The sequence below is a fragment of the Mesoplodon densirostris genome, chromosome 9, assembly GCF_025265405.1.
Source record: "Mesoplodon densirostris isolate mMesDen1 chromosome 9, mMesDen1 primary haplotype, whole genome shotgun sequence".
NCBI lineage: Eukaryota > Metazoa > Chordata > Mammalia > Artiodactyla > Ziphiidae > Mesoplodon > Mesoplodon densirostris.
The window spans coordinates 85406493-85424996 of record NC_082669.1 but is presented as its reverse complement, the minus strand read 5'-3'; the positions used below and the strand labels follow the sequence as shown (position 1 = coordinate 85424996).

The window sequence follows — 18504 nt, the reverse complement described above, 5'->3', positions numbered from 1 at the left end:
AAGGAGCATTTTGGGGAGAAGCAGGGATGGCCTCTACAGCAGTACCCTCGTGTCTGTAACCAGGTTATAGTGATACCCACCTAGACAGAGGAACCTGGTTAGAGTTATCATTTCCTTGAATTTTTAATTTGGTCTTTGGGCTAAAAAGCAGTATACATAGTTGTTTAAGGATATACATAATGGGAAGGGAAACGAAAGCAGCAGGGCAGGCGCAGGGGGATGAAGTACGATACTGGAGTTGTAATGATAGTGACGTTTTAAACTGTGTGTTTATTTATTTTAAGGCCCTGGAGAGAAAGATATGATTGTGATGAGAGACAACTTTGGAATCAGACATCCTTCAGGACATTTAGAAAATAAAACTGTTGATCTTGTGGTGTACGGGGATGTCAATGGTTTTTCAGCTATGGCTAAAACTGTGGGGTTACCCACTGCTATGGCAGCCAAGATGTTACTTGATGGTAAGTTCTTTCATTGGGGGACCAAGGTTGTCTCCATATTATCTCCAAGTCATTCAGGGCCTGGATATCAAATAATTAGTCTTGAGTATGACACTGGCTTTCACTAAAAGTGAGCCAGTTCAGAAGATCTAAGGGCTGGCTGACTGAGAGATCATCTTGTGATGAGTAAAAAACCTTGGCTTCGGAGTTAGACCTGATTTCTGTCCCAGCTCAGTCGCAAGATGACTGAGTGATGGGGTGCAAGTTCTTAGCATCTCTGAGTCAGAGCTCCTTCATCTTTAAAGTGGGGATTGTCACGACTAATTCATAGGGTTGTTGTGACACTAAAGTGACATAATACACAAAGCTCCTACCACACAGAGGGGTCCACAGGGAATGTTAACTGCCTTCTTTTCTTGCCTTATTTTTTTGTATTTTGGGGGTAACACTGAAATAGCAGCGAGTATTCACTTCCAGATCTTCAAAAATATAGGCCACATTTTATTAATCCTCATGTCTCAACATACTATCAATACTAAATATATATTTTGAACTAAATGAATTCAAATTTCAACTCTCCACTCTCCCCTTAAGATGATGTTTGCATTCAATAAGGATTATCTGTGAATATGACGCCCCATTTGGCCCCTGTGAAGGTGTGAGGGGAGTAAAAAACACCAAAACATATAAATGGGAAATAATGGGGAAAAATCTACAGTATCATATTAGCTAATATCAAGTTAAACCACCTAGGGCTTCCCTGGTGGTGCAGTGGTTGAGAGTCCGCCTGCCGATGCAAGGGACACAGGTTCGTGCCCCGGTCTGGGAAGATCCCACGTGCCGTGCAGCGGCTGGGCCCGTGAGCCATGGCTGCTGAGCCTGCGCGTCCGGAGCCTGTGCTCCGCAACGGGAGAGGCCGCAACAGTGAGAGGCCCGCGAACCGCAAAAAAAAAAAAAAAAAAATTAAACCGCCTACTTAGTTATTGAGGAACCAGAGTGAAGAAGTGATGAGGGATGAGGGCATCATAGTCTTTAAGGAAAGTGCCCAGACTTACTCTTTCAGCCACCCTAACAGATGCCAGTGCCCAAATAACCAGATTGCTTTTAATTTCATTCTGTTGGTGTTATGCTTTTTAAAAACTGACATCAGCAAATAAAGCAGACCAGTTAGATTGACTTTACTTTCTTACTAGACTTTATTCTCTGATTTGGTAGTTAATGCAGTTAAGTGTATAAATTCAGACTCTGTCCCTAACTCCAGCTGTGCTTTCAATTAACTGCTTTTTCTTACAGTGTTGATTAAGTAATAATTTTTAAAAAAATATTTACGTATTTATTTTGGCTGCACCGGGTCTTAGTTGCGGCACACGGGATCTTCATTGCGGCATGTGGGCTCTTAGTCGTGGAATGTGGACTTCTTAGTTGCAACATGCGAACTACTAGTTGCGGCACACATGTGGGATCTAGCTCCCCGATTGAACCCAGGTCCCCTGAATGGGGAACGTGGAGTGTTACCCACTGGACCACCAGGAAAGTCCCAAAGTAATAATTTAGTAGGGGACATTTAAGCTGCTATCTTGAAAAATCCCTAGGCCTCCAACAATTTGTTGACTCAAAGTTTACTGCTGTATGGAGACTCTTGCTGTAGAAGTTAACCTTTCATACCACCTTTAAAATGGTAACTACAAATTTATTTTCTTCTAGGTGAAATTAAAGCTAAAGGCCTGATGGGGCCCTTTTCAAAGGAGATCTATGGACCAATATTGGAGCGAATTAAAGCAGAAGGCATTATGTATACTACACAGAGCACAATCAAACCATAATTGAGGATTATATTTTGTTTTTATCTTCCCAGCCAACACAGCTCTGAACTTTTATGCAACAACATGCTTGCTAATGTGATATTTTAAAACATAATGCATGATATGTTTTGATTAAGTGAATACAATGGTGTTTTTGAAATATAAATCTCTATTTTAATATGAAAACATTTGGAACAAGAGATGCTGGTAATTACCAGGGAACTTTAATAATTCGATCATGTATTTTTTCATGTGTATGTAAAAGTGATAATGATTGTACTACTTGTTAATTTATTATGCAACTTTTTCTTACAAGAATATATTTTCTGATAATTAGCAGATGAAGTTTTATCTTTTTAGTAGGAAAAAAATTTCTTCATGCAGCTTTATTTTTCTTTTGCTTTTATTTTTCAAACTGATTCAGTTGGATGCTTTTAGATTACCAAAGCTTTGCAATAATACTATTTTATGCCTTTTTGTAAAATTATGATCCATTTAGAAAGTGACATTTCTTATAGCTTTCTTTTAATGTTTGGAAAAGGAAATAGGTAAGACTAAATCAAAATTCACGTGATCACCTCATTAGGCACAGGAAAAGCATTAACAAATCCAACACACTTTTATGATAAGAAACACTCAACAAACTAGGAATAGAAGGGAATTCTTCAACCTGATAAAGGGCATCTATGAAAAAACCATAGCTAGTATCATAGTTAATGATGAAAGACTGAAGGATTCCCCCCTAAAATCAGAAACAAGACAAGGATGTATACTCTTGCCATTTCTATTCAACTTATACTGGAGGGTATAGCTGGGCAATTAGGCAAGAAAATGAAATAAAAGACATCCAGATTAGAAAGGAAGGTGTAAAACTACCTCTAATGTTATACAAAGAAAATTCAAAAGAATACTCTAAGAAAACATTAGAACTAATACATGAGTTCAGCAAAGTTGCATGATACAGGATTAATATTCAAAAATTGATTGTATTTGTATACAATATCAATGAATGAAGCAAAAGTATATTAAGAAAACAATTCTAAGAAAAAGTGTAAAATAGGAATAGATTGAGAGTCCAGAAATAACTCGTATTTACAGTCAATTGACTTTTGAAAAAGATGCTAGGACAATTCAATTGAGAAAAATAATCTTTTCATCAAATTGTGCTGAAACAGCTGGATATCCACATACAAAAGAATAAAGTTGGACTCCCTACCTCACAGCACATATAAAAATTATCTCAAAATGGACCAAATACCTAAATATGAGAGCAAACACTAAAAAACTTTTAGATGAAATCATAGGTGTAAATCTTTATGACCTTGGATTAGGCAATGCTTTCTTAAATAAATGACACCAAAAGCACAAGCAGTGAAAGAAAAAAAAAATAGATAAATTGGGTATCATCATGATTAAGAATTTCTGTGCTTCCAAGAATACCTCAAGAAGGCAAAAGACAACCCACAGAATGAGAGAAAATGTTTGCAAATCATATACCAAGTGAGAGAAGAACTTGTACTTAGAATAGGTAAAGAACTACTATATTCAAGAAAAAGTCAAAGAGCCCAATTAAAAAAAACGGACAAAGGATCGGAATTAACTGTTCTCCAAAGAAGGCATACAAAAGGCCAATAAGCACATGAAAAGATGCCTAACATACATTAGCTATCAGGGAAATACAAATCAAACCTACAATGAGATACCACTTCAAAGTCACCAGGATAGCTACTGTGAAAAAATAATAACAAGTGCTGGTGAAGATGTGGAGAAATTGGAACCCTCATAAACTGCAGGTGGAAATATAAAATGGTACAACTGCTTGGAAAAACAGTTTGGCAGTTCCTCAAATGGTTAAACATAGAGTTACCATATGATCCAGTAATTCCACTCTTTGGTATTACAGAAATGAAAATATGTCCACGCAACAACTTGTAAACAGATGTTCATAGCAGCATTATTCATAACAGCCAGAAATCAAAACAAGTCAACTGCCCATCAAATAATAAATGAATAAACAAAATGTGGCATATCCATACAATGGAATAATATTTGGCAATTAAAAAGAGATTAAGTACAGATACTTGCTACAACATGGATAAACATTAAGTGAAAGAAGCCAGGCATGAAAAGCCACATATTGTATGATTTCATTTGTTTGAAATGTCTAGAATAGTCAAATCTCTATATGGAGAAAGTAGATTAGTGGTTGCCTAGGGCTGGGGGGTTTGGGGGCAAGTGGGAGTGACTGCTAATGAGTTTGGGGGTTTTGGGGGGAGATGAAAATGTAGAGTTGATTGTGGTAATGGAGGTGCAACTCTGTGAATATACTAAAAATCACTGAATTGTGCACTTTGTGTGAATTGCATGCTGTGTGAAGTATGTATCAAGATGTACAAATAAAAGTTTTTTTCTCCTTGGAGGAAAGAAATGTTTCTCTTTAGGGATATAAATTAAACTTTCTGAGGGACTGTGCTCATATTCTGGCATATGAAACTAATTCTGCCATCGAAATAAGCAGGTATTATATGTGGGACATATGGCAGTTGAGAAAGCATCTATGCTTTTGGAAAAGGATCAAAGTTGATAACGACCTAGTCCCACCTGCCAAAAATATCAATAATGGAGATCAATAATCTATTAACAAGTAAAGACATAACTGTTATGAAAGTTTTTTGTTTTTAACCACAACATTGATTTTAACATAATCAATTAGGAAATAACACTTGTGTTGCATTGATTTCACCGCCAGTCTGGATGAGCACCCAGATGGCATGGGAACTAGGGAACGAGCACCTTGGGTGGGAGGAGGAACCCACTGAGATAATATAATAACTAGTTTGGGCTTTAACTGAGTGATAAAGGGGGTATGATTGAAGGGGGGTATCTAACGTTAGTGCTAGAAAAGGAAATGTCACTAAGCTTGAGTAAAGATATATAGAGTGAAACACTGCATTGGCTCTCAGTAACAAGTTTTCTACCAGAAATTTCAATAGTAAAGGTGGTGGTGGTAGGATCTGGGTATGGATGGGTAGATTATACCATACTTAGAAGCACATGGCCCCTGAGCCACAGTTTGTGAATCCCTGGTCTAACCATTTTGGTAGACTTAATGCTCACATCTTCCACGTCTTTCTGACTTTTCTGGCTTCCTCCAGATAATACTGATATCTATATTTCCAGCTTTCCTCATCCTAGACTCATGAGACAGAAGTTTCTCTGAGAAGTAGTGTGATTAGTCCTACAACATACTAGCTGTTTCCTTTTCCATAAACTGAGGACAACAGTAACTCACAGCATGGTTATAAAGTTTCTGAGAGAATGTAAGAGAAAAGCCTGATACGTAGTAGATGTCAAAAACACTTGTTTTTTTTCTGCAATAACTCTTTTGAAATAACATTTCTGTTTGAAGTTTATGTTAAAGATCATGCAATTTTACCTTTGAGGTTTTTTCAATCTTTTGGATACATTTGGAAGACTCCTCAGGATCCATGCTTCTCAAACAAGCCATTGAGATACCTGCTCCATAAGGAGAATTGTAAAGTGACTGTAGAGAAGAAAGGGCCAAAATTATCATCTGGCCAGACTTCTGACTTTACAGAAGAGAAAATATGCCTCACAAAGTTAAATGAAGTGCATAAGAAGTGTTCTGGTTACTCTCACGGTGGAACCAGCTACCTCAAAATGAATGGCTGGGCTTCCCTGGTGGTGCAGTGGTTAAGAACCCACCTGCCAATGCAGGGGACATGGGTTCGAGCCCTGGCCCAGGAAGATCCCACATGCCGTGGAGCAACTAAGCCCGTGAGCCACAACTACTGAGCCCACGTGCCTGGAGCCGGTGCTCCACAACAAGAGAAGCCACCACAGTGAGAAGCCCGCACACCGCAACAAAGAGTAGCCCTCACTTGCTGCAACGAAGACCCAATGCAGCCAAAAATAAAATAAACAAAATAAATAAATTTTTAAAAATGTAATGGCTTAAAACAACAGTTATCTATTTGGCTGTCACGCTGCAATTTGGGCATGGCTCAGTGGGAACAGCTTGTCTGTGCCCCACCCCCAGTCTCACTTGGCTGGGAGTTGGGGGATCCACTTAAAGACAGCTTGTTCCCATGATTCCAAGTTGGTTCTAGCTCAGCTGGGGCAGTGGACCAGGACCTTGGTTTCTTTCCACATGTATCTTCCATGCGTGGGTTGGTCAAAGGATAGTGGTGCTCTTCTAAGAGTGAACATCCAAGGGAGTCAGGCAGATGCTGTGTTGCCTTTTATGACTTAACTTCAGAAATCACGTAGCATCACTTTCATTGTAGTCACAAGTCCATCCAGATTCAAGGCAAGGGACCATAGATCCACCTCTCACTGGGATGAGTTTCAATGAGTCACATGTGGGCTGAAAGCTATTGTTGAGCTATTTTTGGAAAATACAATCTGCCACAGGAAGGCACCCCAGAAGGAGAGTGGCATGTAGGTGGATTCTGTGAATATACAGTAAATGACCCCAGTTATCAATGTTTCCTCATTGGCCTTAGTTATTTTCAAACCATTTCATTTTTTTTTCTCTAGGTGGTTCTTTGAACATTTTTATGTATCCTGTGAGATTAGAACTAGACATATTGTATAAACAAAATGTGGAATGTTTTTCATTTACTCTCTAAAAAGCCCAAGGAATGTGCTTTTAACTTCCCGAGTCCTTTAAAACACTTACCTGAAGTAAAAGTGCTGTAAGAGACTTCTCTAATAGTTTTCATTAGGAACCTTAATGCTATAGTTTTCAATACATACCTTCATTAAACAAGTTAGCAGCAAGGAAAAAATTACTGGCATCGGTTCATTTCTCATGTGGATAATTCAGAACTAAAGCAACTCCCCTAGGATTGAAGCAAGATAATAGGAATCTGAGAAAGTCATGTCCAAAGCTTCAGAGGAAAGGATTACAAATTAGCACATTCGGGAAGTTTTTCAAAGGTCAGGCTGTGTGTCTTGAGCTGCTTAGAATGTGCCCCAGGTGAGAGGCTGATTAGGAGTTTGTTGTTGTGTACGTAAATAGAAGTTTCCATCTCACACACAGTTTTTCTTACTCCCACTTCCAAATCTTATTTTTTCTTTTTAAAAATGATTACCTTAAGAAACTTGTTAACTTTAATGCCAAGGATGTCCAGATTTTTTTTTTTTTTTTTTTTTTTTTTTGCGGTACGCGGGCCTCTCACTGTTGTGGCCTCTCCCGTTGCGGAGCACAGGCTCCGGATGTGCAGGCTCAGTGGCCATGGCTCACGGGCCTAGCCGCTCCACGCCATGTGGGATCTCCCTGGACCGGGGCACGAACCCATGTCCCCTGCATCGGCAGGCGGACTCTCAACCACTGCGCCACCAGGGAAGCCCCAGATTTTTAAAATATATATAAATTTATTTATTTTTAAAATTTTTGGTTGCGTTGGGTCTTCGTTGCTGCACGCGGGTTTTCTCTAGTTGCAGCGAGCAGGGGCCACTCTTCGTTGCAGTGCCCGGGCTTCTCATTGTGGTGGCTTCTCTTGTTGCAGAGCACAGGCTCTAGGCGCACGGGCTCAGTAGTTGTGGTCCACGGGCTTAGTTGCTTCGCGGCATATGGGATCTTCCCAGACCAGGGCTCGAACCCATGTCCCCTGTGTTGGCAGGCAGATTCTTAACCACTGTGCCACCAGGGAAGTCCCGGATGTCTGGATTTTTAAAACCAGTGTAGTGTGTTTCATTTATATGCCTTAACATTTAATACCACCTACTCTAACACACCAATATTGTACTAATGAGGAGGAAACCTCTAACATACAAGAATATTTTGCAATTAGCCAGTGAGTGGATGATAATCAATCATGATTTATAATAAGTGTTTTTGTGTATTTTGACAAATGTGTATATTTTTCCCACTTTCCCTAAAAAGTTCATTTTAATTCAATAAATACTTAGTATTTCTGATTCTATGTGCTGTTTATGAATGGAATTCAATTCTAAGAAACTAAAATGTATCTGCTTATAAAGGGTTCTTATTTTCTAAATTTTGTCTATTAAAGTCATTTTGGATGCTAACAAATTAGGGGCTTTCAAGTGAGAAATGTGAAAATTAAGTAAGAGTCCTATGGTGTAATATTGGGTAGAACATGCACATATTAAATATTTGTATTAATTTGATATGAAGAAGCAGCTGCCATAAATTCTCAGGTAGTATGAGACTGAGAACTATGATGGACTATATATAGTTCCGGTGCATTTAGCTAAATAGATGGATCATGCTCATCTTTAATACCTCTCTGCAAATAGCAAAACTGCTCTACGTGATTTACTATTGTAGATAAAGTCTGTATAGAACACCATTTCTCAATTGGGTTAATCTACAAAGGTGCTACAGAAAAAGAAAATGGGTCAAAATTGATACACTTATTGTATGCTGAGGAACACTACCTATAGAGTGTCGGGTTTCCCAGGATCATTAAAGAGCATTTTTGTCCTAGATAAAACAAAACAAAACAACCCCAATTCATTCATTAATTCACTCCTTATTCATTCATTTATCTAAAATGTAGTGAGTGTTTTTAATGTGCCCAGTCCTGTTCTAGGTGTGGAAATACAGAGGTTTACAAGAGCCAAAGTTCCTCTCCTCATGGAGCTTGTATATTAATAGGGGGGGGCAGACAACAAATATAAAATATGTCAGGAAGCAAAATGGGCTCCGGAGAAAAAGCAGGGTAAGGAGACGGGAGGGCCTGGGGTGAGGGGCTTGCGGAGAGGGGGCCCGACATTCGGCTTGCACACACGGGACACTGAGCCAGCTCAAGTCCCTTCCAATGATCAGTGCTAAATATTTTGAAGATCTTCCTTAGGAGGAGAGGGATGCTGTTTCCAACAGGCCGACTGGGGAATGCTGCTCAAAGAGATGTTTGAGCAGAAGCCTGAACCCAGGAGTGGAGCCCTAAGACTCCAGTACCTGAGCAGTGGGAGTGTAAACTGTACAACTCTTGGAAAGCCAAAGAGTATTAAGACACATAAAAATATTCATACAATCTTCTCAGCAACTGGCACTTACAGGAATTGGTACTAAGGAAACATCCTAAATATGGTAAAAGGCTTTTACATAAAGAAATGTTTATCATAGTTTTGTAGTTTAGGAAGAATTTGAAAAGAGCCTAAACAGCTGACACCACGAAAGTGATCACAAGAGCCCCGGTACATCATGAGGGCAGGTTCCTCCACCCTGGTACTATCGACATGCTGTGCTGTATGATTCTTCGTTGTGAGGGCTGTCCTGTGAATTTCGGAATGTTTAGCTGCATTTCTAGCTTCTGCCCAGTAAGTGCCAGCAGCACATCCCCTTCAGATGCGAAAACCAAAAATGTCTCCAGACACTGGGGCGCAATACTATCCCTGTTTGAAAACCACTATACACGATAGAATATTACACAGTAACAATGATAGGTTTATAAATTATGTGTAATAAAAATGCTTATGTAACAACATGAAAGGCAGCATAAAAACATATTCATAACAAGGCCACAATTATGTAATAAAACAACGTGTGGATAAAAGCAGTGAATGAAATAAAACTATATGAAATTTTGGTAAAGGATGTAAATAATTGGGTAAGACTTATGAGGCTTACTTATGAGGCTTCATTTATTTTCACTTCTCATAATTGATTATTGTCTCAGAGTTAAGCTTCATAAGATGAGGAAAGATTGTTATATCTGACAGGATTGTCTTTTTTATTGGTTTCAGGGTATTTTTATTAGAATTTGTCTATAAAATACTTGATTATCATACCTGCACTTGCAACATTACTTTCTCTTGGAAGAGACTCTACAAGGCACCTCACTAATAAAAAAAACCATGAAGGAAAAAAAAATTCTATATCCCTTCAAAGGCCATTTGTTCCTGGGACAAAGGCAAATGGAAAAATAGAAAAAATAATTGTGACATGGACTCCTCGTTAAGATTAGACTTTGTGGGTTATGGGGAAACAAAACTGTAAAACAAGAGGACTAAGAGACAAGGCTAGAAAAGCAACCAAGGAATCAAAATTAACCTTTTGGCTTTTCTCCGTGGGAGGGTGAGAAAGAAGCATGTTAATTTTTTTATACCCTGTAGGTCAGTACTTATGAATATTTTGTGATTTGTGACACTATTTGTTGGAATTTTTTTCTATTTTATAACTCTTCATGACTATTGCTTTAAAAGGAAAGCTAAAAAAGTAGAAACTTATAAATTTTGGTTCTATTTTAAGGATTTGGTGAAATTTTCCTGATATTGCTTGAGGAAACTGGAGGCTCTCTGAATTGTTGTTGCTAAGGACCAGTGGTTCTCAAACTTTAACTTGCATTAGATTGCTGAGTTCCAACCTCAGAGTTTCCGATATTTTAGATCTGGGATGGAAATCCAGGATTTGCATTGCTAACAAGTTCCTGGGTTTTTCTGATGCTGCTGGTCTGGAAACCATACTCTGAGAACCACTGGTTTCAACAAAACTTTTCCTGGCCTCCCGCTTTAGGCACTGACCTGGGCATTCTTGGGGACTGGTGCCCCCTTTGCGGGCAGTGCTCTAAAACACTCCTGGCTGAGGCAGGGGACTGCTTCCAGTATCAGAGCAGGCTTGTTACCCATGATTCCCTGTTTTCCTGCCCCTCACCTCCACGTAGCTCTTAAATTCTGACAATAGGATTGTCACCTAGGACTTACCTTTTTCCACTCTGGGAGTTAGGACCTCCTGGTCCTTGTCCATTCGCCCACTTGGCTCCCAAACCAGCTTAGCTTCTCCCTGGCTGGCAAATCTGCCTGCTTCTAACTCCCAGCTTGGTTCTAAACCAGTTTCCCAACACTTCTTGGTACATCATGCCCTCAGCTTCTGAGTAACATTTTCATTGCTCCCTAAACCAAAGGAAATACATAATGGTTCTGTTTATTAAGTAGTTAGATCCAAATAATTTAATAGTAGTAATTGTGTAGTGTCAGTACACATTGCTGTGTTGTCCTCAAAAATCTTCAATTTTGTGAATTTCCTGTGTGCCTTAAGGCACAGTTTGGGAATCAGCTCTATACACTGTCCCATCCCATCAACCTTCTTTCACGTCCATAATCTCAGAGGGAACACATCTACAATTTTCTGCTACACGTGCCTCAGCACTCCACAAGCAAACACAAATTGATGGCAATATTTATATTTATTTTTGCAATGCCTTGGATAAAAACCATTTAAACAATGTCAGGTAAGGTGTTATTCTCATAAAAACATCTTCTTTCAAAACAAATGTATTTTTATTTTCCATAAAAGTTAAAATTACATGCTAAAACAGAGTTAATCACAACACAAAACAGTATCAGAAGACTCACAGAGTAAGACTAGATGATGAGCTGCAACATTAAACTAAACAATTACACAGAACTAGAAAACTGACTCAGTAGTAAAATATAAAAATCTACAATTATAAATATAAATTTGGTCCATGGAGATGCTAGAGCAGTATTTACAGTAAGTATCAGATTATTTCTACTTTAGGTGAATACTGTGGTTGTAAAATGTTGAATATCATAGGGAACAGAGTGTTTTATTTACAGTATACTATATTAAAAGTTATATTTCTAGCAAACCTGATGATTGCTACAAATACAGCTAAAAATTTGACACTAAAAACAAACATGTTTTCTGTAGTTGGGAATTCCTAATACCTATAAATTGAAATTCTCTGTTAAAATCAATATGAAAAAAAGATACCACAATTCCATTCTTGGAAATACGGTCAATTTCAATCATTTTAGTTTAAACACAATAAGTGAATCACAAGAAGTTTTGCAAAAAGGCACACATTGTTAATGATGTAAACTTGGCAGCAGAATCCTATGCCATGATAGTTACTGTCAGGTGATGTGAAGTAAACAGATAACAGAAGAACTGGACTAATTTTCCTGTCTAACTTTAGAAAGAGGAAAACAATGCCCAGATGTGGACGCTTCTCACCCTTTTCCATGTTAAACTAAAGACTCTAAGCTCTCGGCTATATTTCCATCAGGCAACGCTGCGCCATTACTGTCCAGAGAGGTGGACGGATTCTCTTCCTGCCTCGTGCTCACAAGGCTGAGGACTGCTTTGTAGAGAAACTGATACTGCTCCTGGGGAACAGAGAATGGGAGGTCAGAAACAGAAAGCTCGCTGAAGACATACGTTTGTAAAAAGAAGCAAGGTGTTTAGTCACCCTTTGCCACTGTCATAGAAAGGCATTGTGTTCAGGGCTCTGTTATAATCAGCAGAGGTACACCATCCATATTAATGTCTCTTTCTGATTACACTTAAAGTGGCTCTATAATTAGCCAACATTCATTGACCTAGAACACTGGCCCACTACATTTGCCAATGGGAAACACTCCATTCTTATTCATTTACTTCATGGCATCAGAAGGTGATGTGATAAGGTTCTGATACTGATTTATCAACTTGTGTGTAAACCCTTTGGCACTAGGCTCCTGTAACCCACTAAGTGACTCATTTTCCTTTTGCCTTTGGTTACAAAATCTGTTGGGTTTGTCTATTTATGAAGAGGTCTCAGGACTGCACTGTCCGCCCAGGAACTCATGAGGAATGCAGGCCTTTCACAAGACCCACTGTTTACCAAGTATCCTTCACACTCTACCAGCCCGACGGGTCTTATGTCCTGCTTGGTGAGAAGGAGACTGTGTGCCTGTGTACCCTGCTGTGGTCTCACGGTAGAGACACACAGAAGAATAAAGGAGTTGTTCTCTTACAGATGTCACCTTGGGGATGGTGAGGTGGGGGAAGGTAGTTGCAAAGAACATGAGCAAGTGGCTGGCTCCATAGTAGAAAATCATTAGGACTACACGTCTCATTAAATGCATTTGTGAAACTTGGGTGTAAGTTTAGTCCGCCGAAAGCAATTTCATACAAGACAAGCTTGATACAACTCAACTCTCCTGAATGAGACTTTCAATAGGGGCTCCTCTGAAGTGCATGTGCACAAGGGTTACCTTACTCTCTGGCCAGCGGGTCTGGGCTAGAGCTTTGAAAATGGACTCTTTATAAGGCCCTTACACATACCCAGACTAGGAAGCTGGAAGTGAGCCTATGACTTCTGCATCCACCTAAGCTTCTCCCACTGGGGCATTTGCACAAAGTTCCCTATTGTCTTTCTAGTTCTTGTTTCTATAATAAAAAAACTTCCAAATTATTCTCAGAGTTGAGACTTATTTTTCCAGATGTGCTATGCTCTTTCTTGATTGTACGAGTGTCTCTCTCTCTCTCTCTTTTTAAAACTATCCCCAGAATTAGCTACTTCTTAAGTTCAGAAAATGGATTTGGCTTGAGAAAAAGGTGAGCAGCTGAAGTCTATCTTCTGACTCTTCTTTGAGGCTATGTAGAATCCTAACCCCCGGGAAAATAACTATTTTTTTGTTGGATAAATCAGATTAATTGGTGCTTCTACTGAGGATATTTTTCAGAATTACAATAAGTCTTGCAAAAAGGCACACAATGAAATTTTAAAATTTTGATCCATCAATTTTCTGGAAAATAAACTTTAGATGTTCATTGCTCCAGTTCTATGGATTGCAAACTGAACATAATTCAGCTTGAAAACTACATGCTTATATTATCAATGTGATCTTTTTTGATACAGGACAAAATGATTTTGGTAGCCTCTAGAAAGTAACTTGCGCTCTAATGAGAAAAGTTTGGTTCGCTGCTTTAGTACTTACAACGTCAGCAAAGACTCCTGGCCTCATCAAATTGATCATCTTGGCTACCTGGTAAACATCCACTGAATTCTCTTTTTCTAGTTGGTGCATAAGGGTTGTCAGAGCACAGAAAGTTCCTGCTGTCACTCCTCCATGCCTGGAAACAAATGGAAGGGACAAAGACTTCGTTCAGGTGCATCAAATGTTCACATTTGAAACCCACAGAGCACATGGCCTTGATAATTTTGCAGTAAGAACATTGAAATTTTTAATAAGTTGTCTCATTACTTTATAGTGCATGGAACCGTGGTTTACTTCAAATCACTGGGGGGTGTTCATGATATTAGTAATGAGATACTTTATAGAAGTTCAATATTTGGTGATACATTTCTTTTTTTTTTTTTTTTTTGCGGTACGTGGGCCTCTCGCTGTTGTGGCCTCTCCCGTTGCGGAGCCCAGGCTCCAGACGCACAGGCTCAGCGGCCATGGCTCACGGGCCCAGCCGCTCCGTGGCATGTGGGATCTTCCCGGACCGGGGCACGAACCCACGTCCCCTGCATCGGCAGGCGGACTCTCAACCACTGCGCCACCAGGGAAGCCCCATTTCTTATTTTTATACTATGGAAGGGGTTGGCAGTCAATCAAAATGATCTGACTGAGGTTATAATATATATTATGTAATATTATCATATGCATCATATATAATATGTATTGATATATAACATAATTCCAGCATATGCATTTTTTATTTGTTCACAACTGAAACTTGGAAAGATCTATTGGATAAAAATTCCTGTTTCTGGTAAATTAAAAATATATCAATTTTACTCCTATCCCAGGAAGCCAACAGCTGAGAGATGCCTCGCTGGTTAGCACCTGAAAATTCAGGTTGTAAAACACGGACTCATCACACAAAGTGTTCTTAGTGTAGAATGCAACAGCAGATGCTTGTGATCATGAACACATTTCCTGCCTTCAACAGGAGCTCTCAGAGAAGCGGAAAAAAACCCCAAAACTATTCTGCGTTAATCCTGTCCATGAGAAGCAGATGATCCACCCTGGCTGAACAATTCACGATTGGTCCAAAGTATTAGGTTAGTACAAAGACAACAGAAACATACATACACACAGAGGATGTCAGGTGTGAATTGATTTAAAGTGTGGAACTTACTCATCATGAACAATCATGGGTCCATCCCTGGTGGCAGCTTCTTCTTTGATAATACTTATAAGTTCAAAAGTTTTACTAATGGGGCTATCTGGATTTGGCCATTTGGGACACTGAAAATGCCGCACTTCAAGTACGTAATCATCCTATAAGAAGAGATAAAAATTGCTGTTTTAGAAAGTGTCATATTGGTTGGTGAGTAGATGAATTGAGGAAAGTCAGGAATTATAGGAAGGCAATAAAACCAAAAACACGCTGAGTGAGCAGCAGTAGTTGCAGCCTGTCCTCCATCATGGAAGGGAGAAACTGCCGCGACACCACATTTGCCATGTACAGAGGTGATCTCTTTTTTATTCAAAAATAAACCTTGGGGCTTCCCTGGTGGCGCAGTGGTTGAGGGTCCGCCTACCGGTGCAGGGGACGCGGGTTCGTGCCCTGGTCTGGGGAGATCCCACATGCCGTGGAGCGGCTGGGCCCGTGAGCCATAGCCACTGAGCCTGTGCGTCTGGAGCCTGTGCTCCGCAACGGGAGAGGCCGCGACAGTGAGAGGCCCGCGTACCGCAAAAAAACAAAACAAAACCTTGTTTATGGGCTTATCTTGCCAAACAAATCATGAACAAAGATGTATCTGTGCTGATAAATTTAAACTTACAAAAAGAAATCTTCAGTTTTAAAATTAGTTTTAAAAAATAGCATAGACTTTTTCCTCTAAAAATTGTGAATCACTATATCGTACACCTGTAACATATAATATTGTACATCAACTATACTTAAATTTAAAAAGAGAAAAAAGAAAAAAATAGCATAGACTTCTTCAAATACCAGCATTACTCAGGTTTAACTAAGGGAAGAATAAGATTGCTTGACACAGTGTGGGAAATGCTGGTAAGGAGGTTGGAGACATGGTTTCCACTCCAGGCTCAGTTCTGATCCTTGCTTATTAAGTGACCAAACCAGGTTGTGTGACTTTAAATCTCTTAAAGCTCTGATCCCCAGTTTCCCAAAGTGGCTTATACATATATAGAAATTTGAACTGGTATTGTTGATCTATAAATGATACTGGAACAGTGGTTATTCACACAAAAATAATAAAATTGGACCCTTGACTCACAAAATATAACACATCAATTTCAGGCAGAACTATAAAACATTTAGAAAACAATGTATTTGCATTATCAATTTTATAAATTTTGGTCAAATATTCTAGCGAATACTCAATCTTCTCATGTACCCTATATGTTTTACCAGTTTCAGAATTAGGGTAAAGTGAAACATTTAAACCATCTAAAACATGATTTATTTTTTTCTGTTTGAGAAAGGCCTCTGAATTTCACATGCTTTACTCATCATTATTAGCATCTTTCAGTCTTTCACAGGAGCTATGCAATAATTTATGAACTGTGCTGTAATCATAGAAACAGTTATTGCCAAAGAATTCCAATTGGTGCCTTGTAGATAATCAGGAGTCTAGTAAAACAACACTAGTTCATTGCACTGCATGTTTTCAAAGCAGTTCTTCACTTAACAACCCTCTGTACATCAATAGAGAGCAGTAAGCTTTTTTTGGTAGGTAATATTTTTCCCATTTTATTTAGGAGAATACAAGGTAAGGACTTGCCTTAAAACATGAGAATTAGGATTAATGAAATTAGTTTTTTACTCTGTTTATTTTCAACTTAACTTCTATCAGCAATGGCTTTGGAGTAAAAGAGAAATCTTTGACTTCCTGTGTGTGTAGAAGTCAGGGATGGTGGAGTTTAGTGATGGCTAATTGTTTAATGATTCTATAAGATTTTGAAAATGAAAATGACAAGTAAGGTAAAATTTATTATTTGGGTAATCTGTCTCAATTTGTAAGAAATCAGATTCCTTCTTTTTATTTCTAGGAGAGATTCTTAAATTGGCATATATTTAACATGTGCTTAAGATGAAAAGTTTGTCATTTAAACTATGTCCATACCTGGGTAGCTTCTAAGATAAAATCTTGCATTATAAGTTTTTCTTCATTAGACAGACATTTGTGTTCTTCAGCCATAAGAGTGACCTTAAAACTCTCACAATTTATAGGCTCATCCTTATTTGGCCAGTAAACAAATTCATCTTCTGCCTGGAGGATTAAAAACCAAAGAAGAGTCTAGATTTTAATAAAATGTTTAAGTCAGACTGTGAAACGAAGTTAACTGGTTGCCATAGACAATTCAACTCAAATTTTTCTTTGAATCTCAAAATTTACTCTTAAAATATCCTAACAAGTTTTATTTAAAAAAATATAAATAGAAACATATGGACCGACTTCCTTCATGATTGCAATTCTAATTTCCTTAAGCAGTGTAATAAATACGTAAGTTAATTTCAGCCTACTTTTATTTAAAACTGTCATTCAACAATTTCAGACCTGGGATATTGCATCCAAACCAAGTCCAATAATAGACAAGGTGCAACTTCAATATTAGTTTATTGGTTGAAAAAAATACATTCTTTGTATGCTGGACTTCTGGTGGTTGTGTCTTGATACCTACCCTGTAAAGAACATGCCAAAAATGACCTGAGGGACTTACCATGTTTTGACCATCTGGAAGCATAACGACCAGCTGGGCGTTATGGTCCCATATCATCCTCCAGAAATCCTTGATGGTATGCAGAAGGGGATGCTGGGTGATGATGAATTCACTGCTCTGATAATAACCCTACAAAACCAAAGAGAAGACAGAAAGAGCCTTGGCATATGACTTTAAACATTCCAAAAACATTTATAGGTTAATGGTTACTGTCTTTTTATTTGTAGATTGTGTCTATAAATAATATGATTATTATAGCCAATGTTACAGACCCCTCCTATATGCCAGGTATAGCACTTTCTTCCTTTAGTCCTCACAGTAGTACTATGAGAAAGGGAATGTGATCTTCATTTTATAGGTGATTAAACTGAAGCTTAAGAAATTAAGTGCTGTGCCCAAGCTTACCCAGCTATCACCTCTAGGAGGAGACAACAAAAATGGCTTCTGGACTATGTCTCTCACACGAGATAGAACAGAAATCTAGAGATTTTATATTTCTTACTTTTCACAAGTCCCAATGGCAGAGCGCTAAATTTCACACCTACTGGCAACCGGATACCTTTACACCCTGGCTGCCTCTACAGGAGAGGAGCGGGGTCGGGGGGGGGCACCTTGCAAATATTGCTGCAGAAACCTGAAAGCTGGTGCCATTGAATTAATCATGATTTCCACGTTACTGCTTACCAAAATCATGGCTCAGTTAGCCCCTTCTGCAATGGAATCTCTTAGATCGCATTCTTATCCCCCATGGGCTCATACGAAGTGTGGAATATGTTCATTTTTTATTTTTTAAGCTTTATCTTCATTTATTCATCAAGTAGAATTCTACTTAATTT

At 38.7% G+C, this 18504-nt stretch overlaps 2 protein-coding genes across 4 annotated transcripts in view; one reads left to right on the top strand and one right to left on the bottom strand.

Moving 5' to 3' along the window:
- The window catches only part of AASS (aminoadipate-semialdehyde synthase), a 57639-nt gene extending 53186 nt beyond the window's left edge, over positions 1–4453 (top strand). Inside the window, exons 23-24 of the mRNA XM_060108488.1 lie at positions 285–461; positions 2145–4453. Coding sequence (XP_059964471.1) covers positions 285–461; positions 2145–2263 — 296 coding nt within the window. The 3' untranslated portion in view covers positions 2264–4453. The remainder of the gene's footprint in view (positions 1–284; positions 462–2144) is intronic.
- Positions 4454–11435: 6982 nt separating this feature from the next.
- Positions 11436–18504, bottom strand: part of PTPRZ1 (protein tyrosine phosphatase receptor type Z1) — a 174375-nt gene continuing 167306 nt past the window's right edge. For all 3 annotated transcript variants that reach the window (XM_060108768.1, XM_060108766.1, XM_060108767.1), the window contains 5 exons: positions 17669–17797; positions 17071–17217; positions 15114–15256; positions 13964–14099; positions 11436–12367 (listed from right to left, as the gene is read on the bottom strand). In XM_060108768.1, coding sequence (XP_059964751.1) covers positions 12227–12367; positions 13964–14099; positions 15114–15256; positions 17071–17217; positions 17669–17797 — 696 coding nt within the window. In that variant the 3' untranslated portion in view covers positions 11436–12226. The remainder of the gene's footprint in view (positions 12368–13963; positions 14100–15113; positions 15257–17070; positions 17218–17668; positions 17798–18504) is intronic.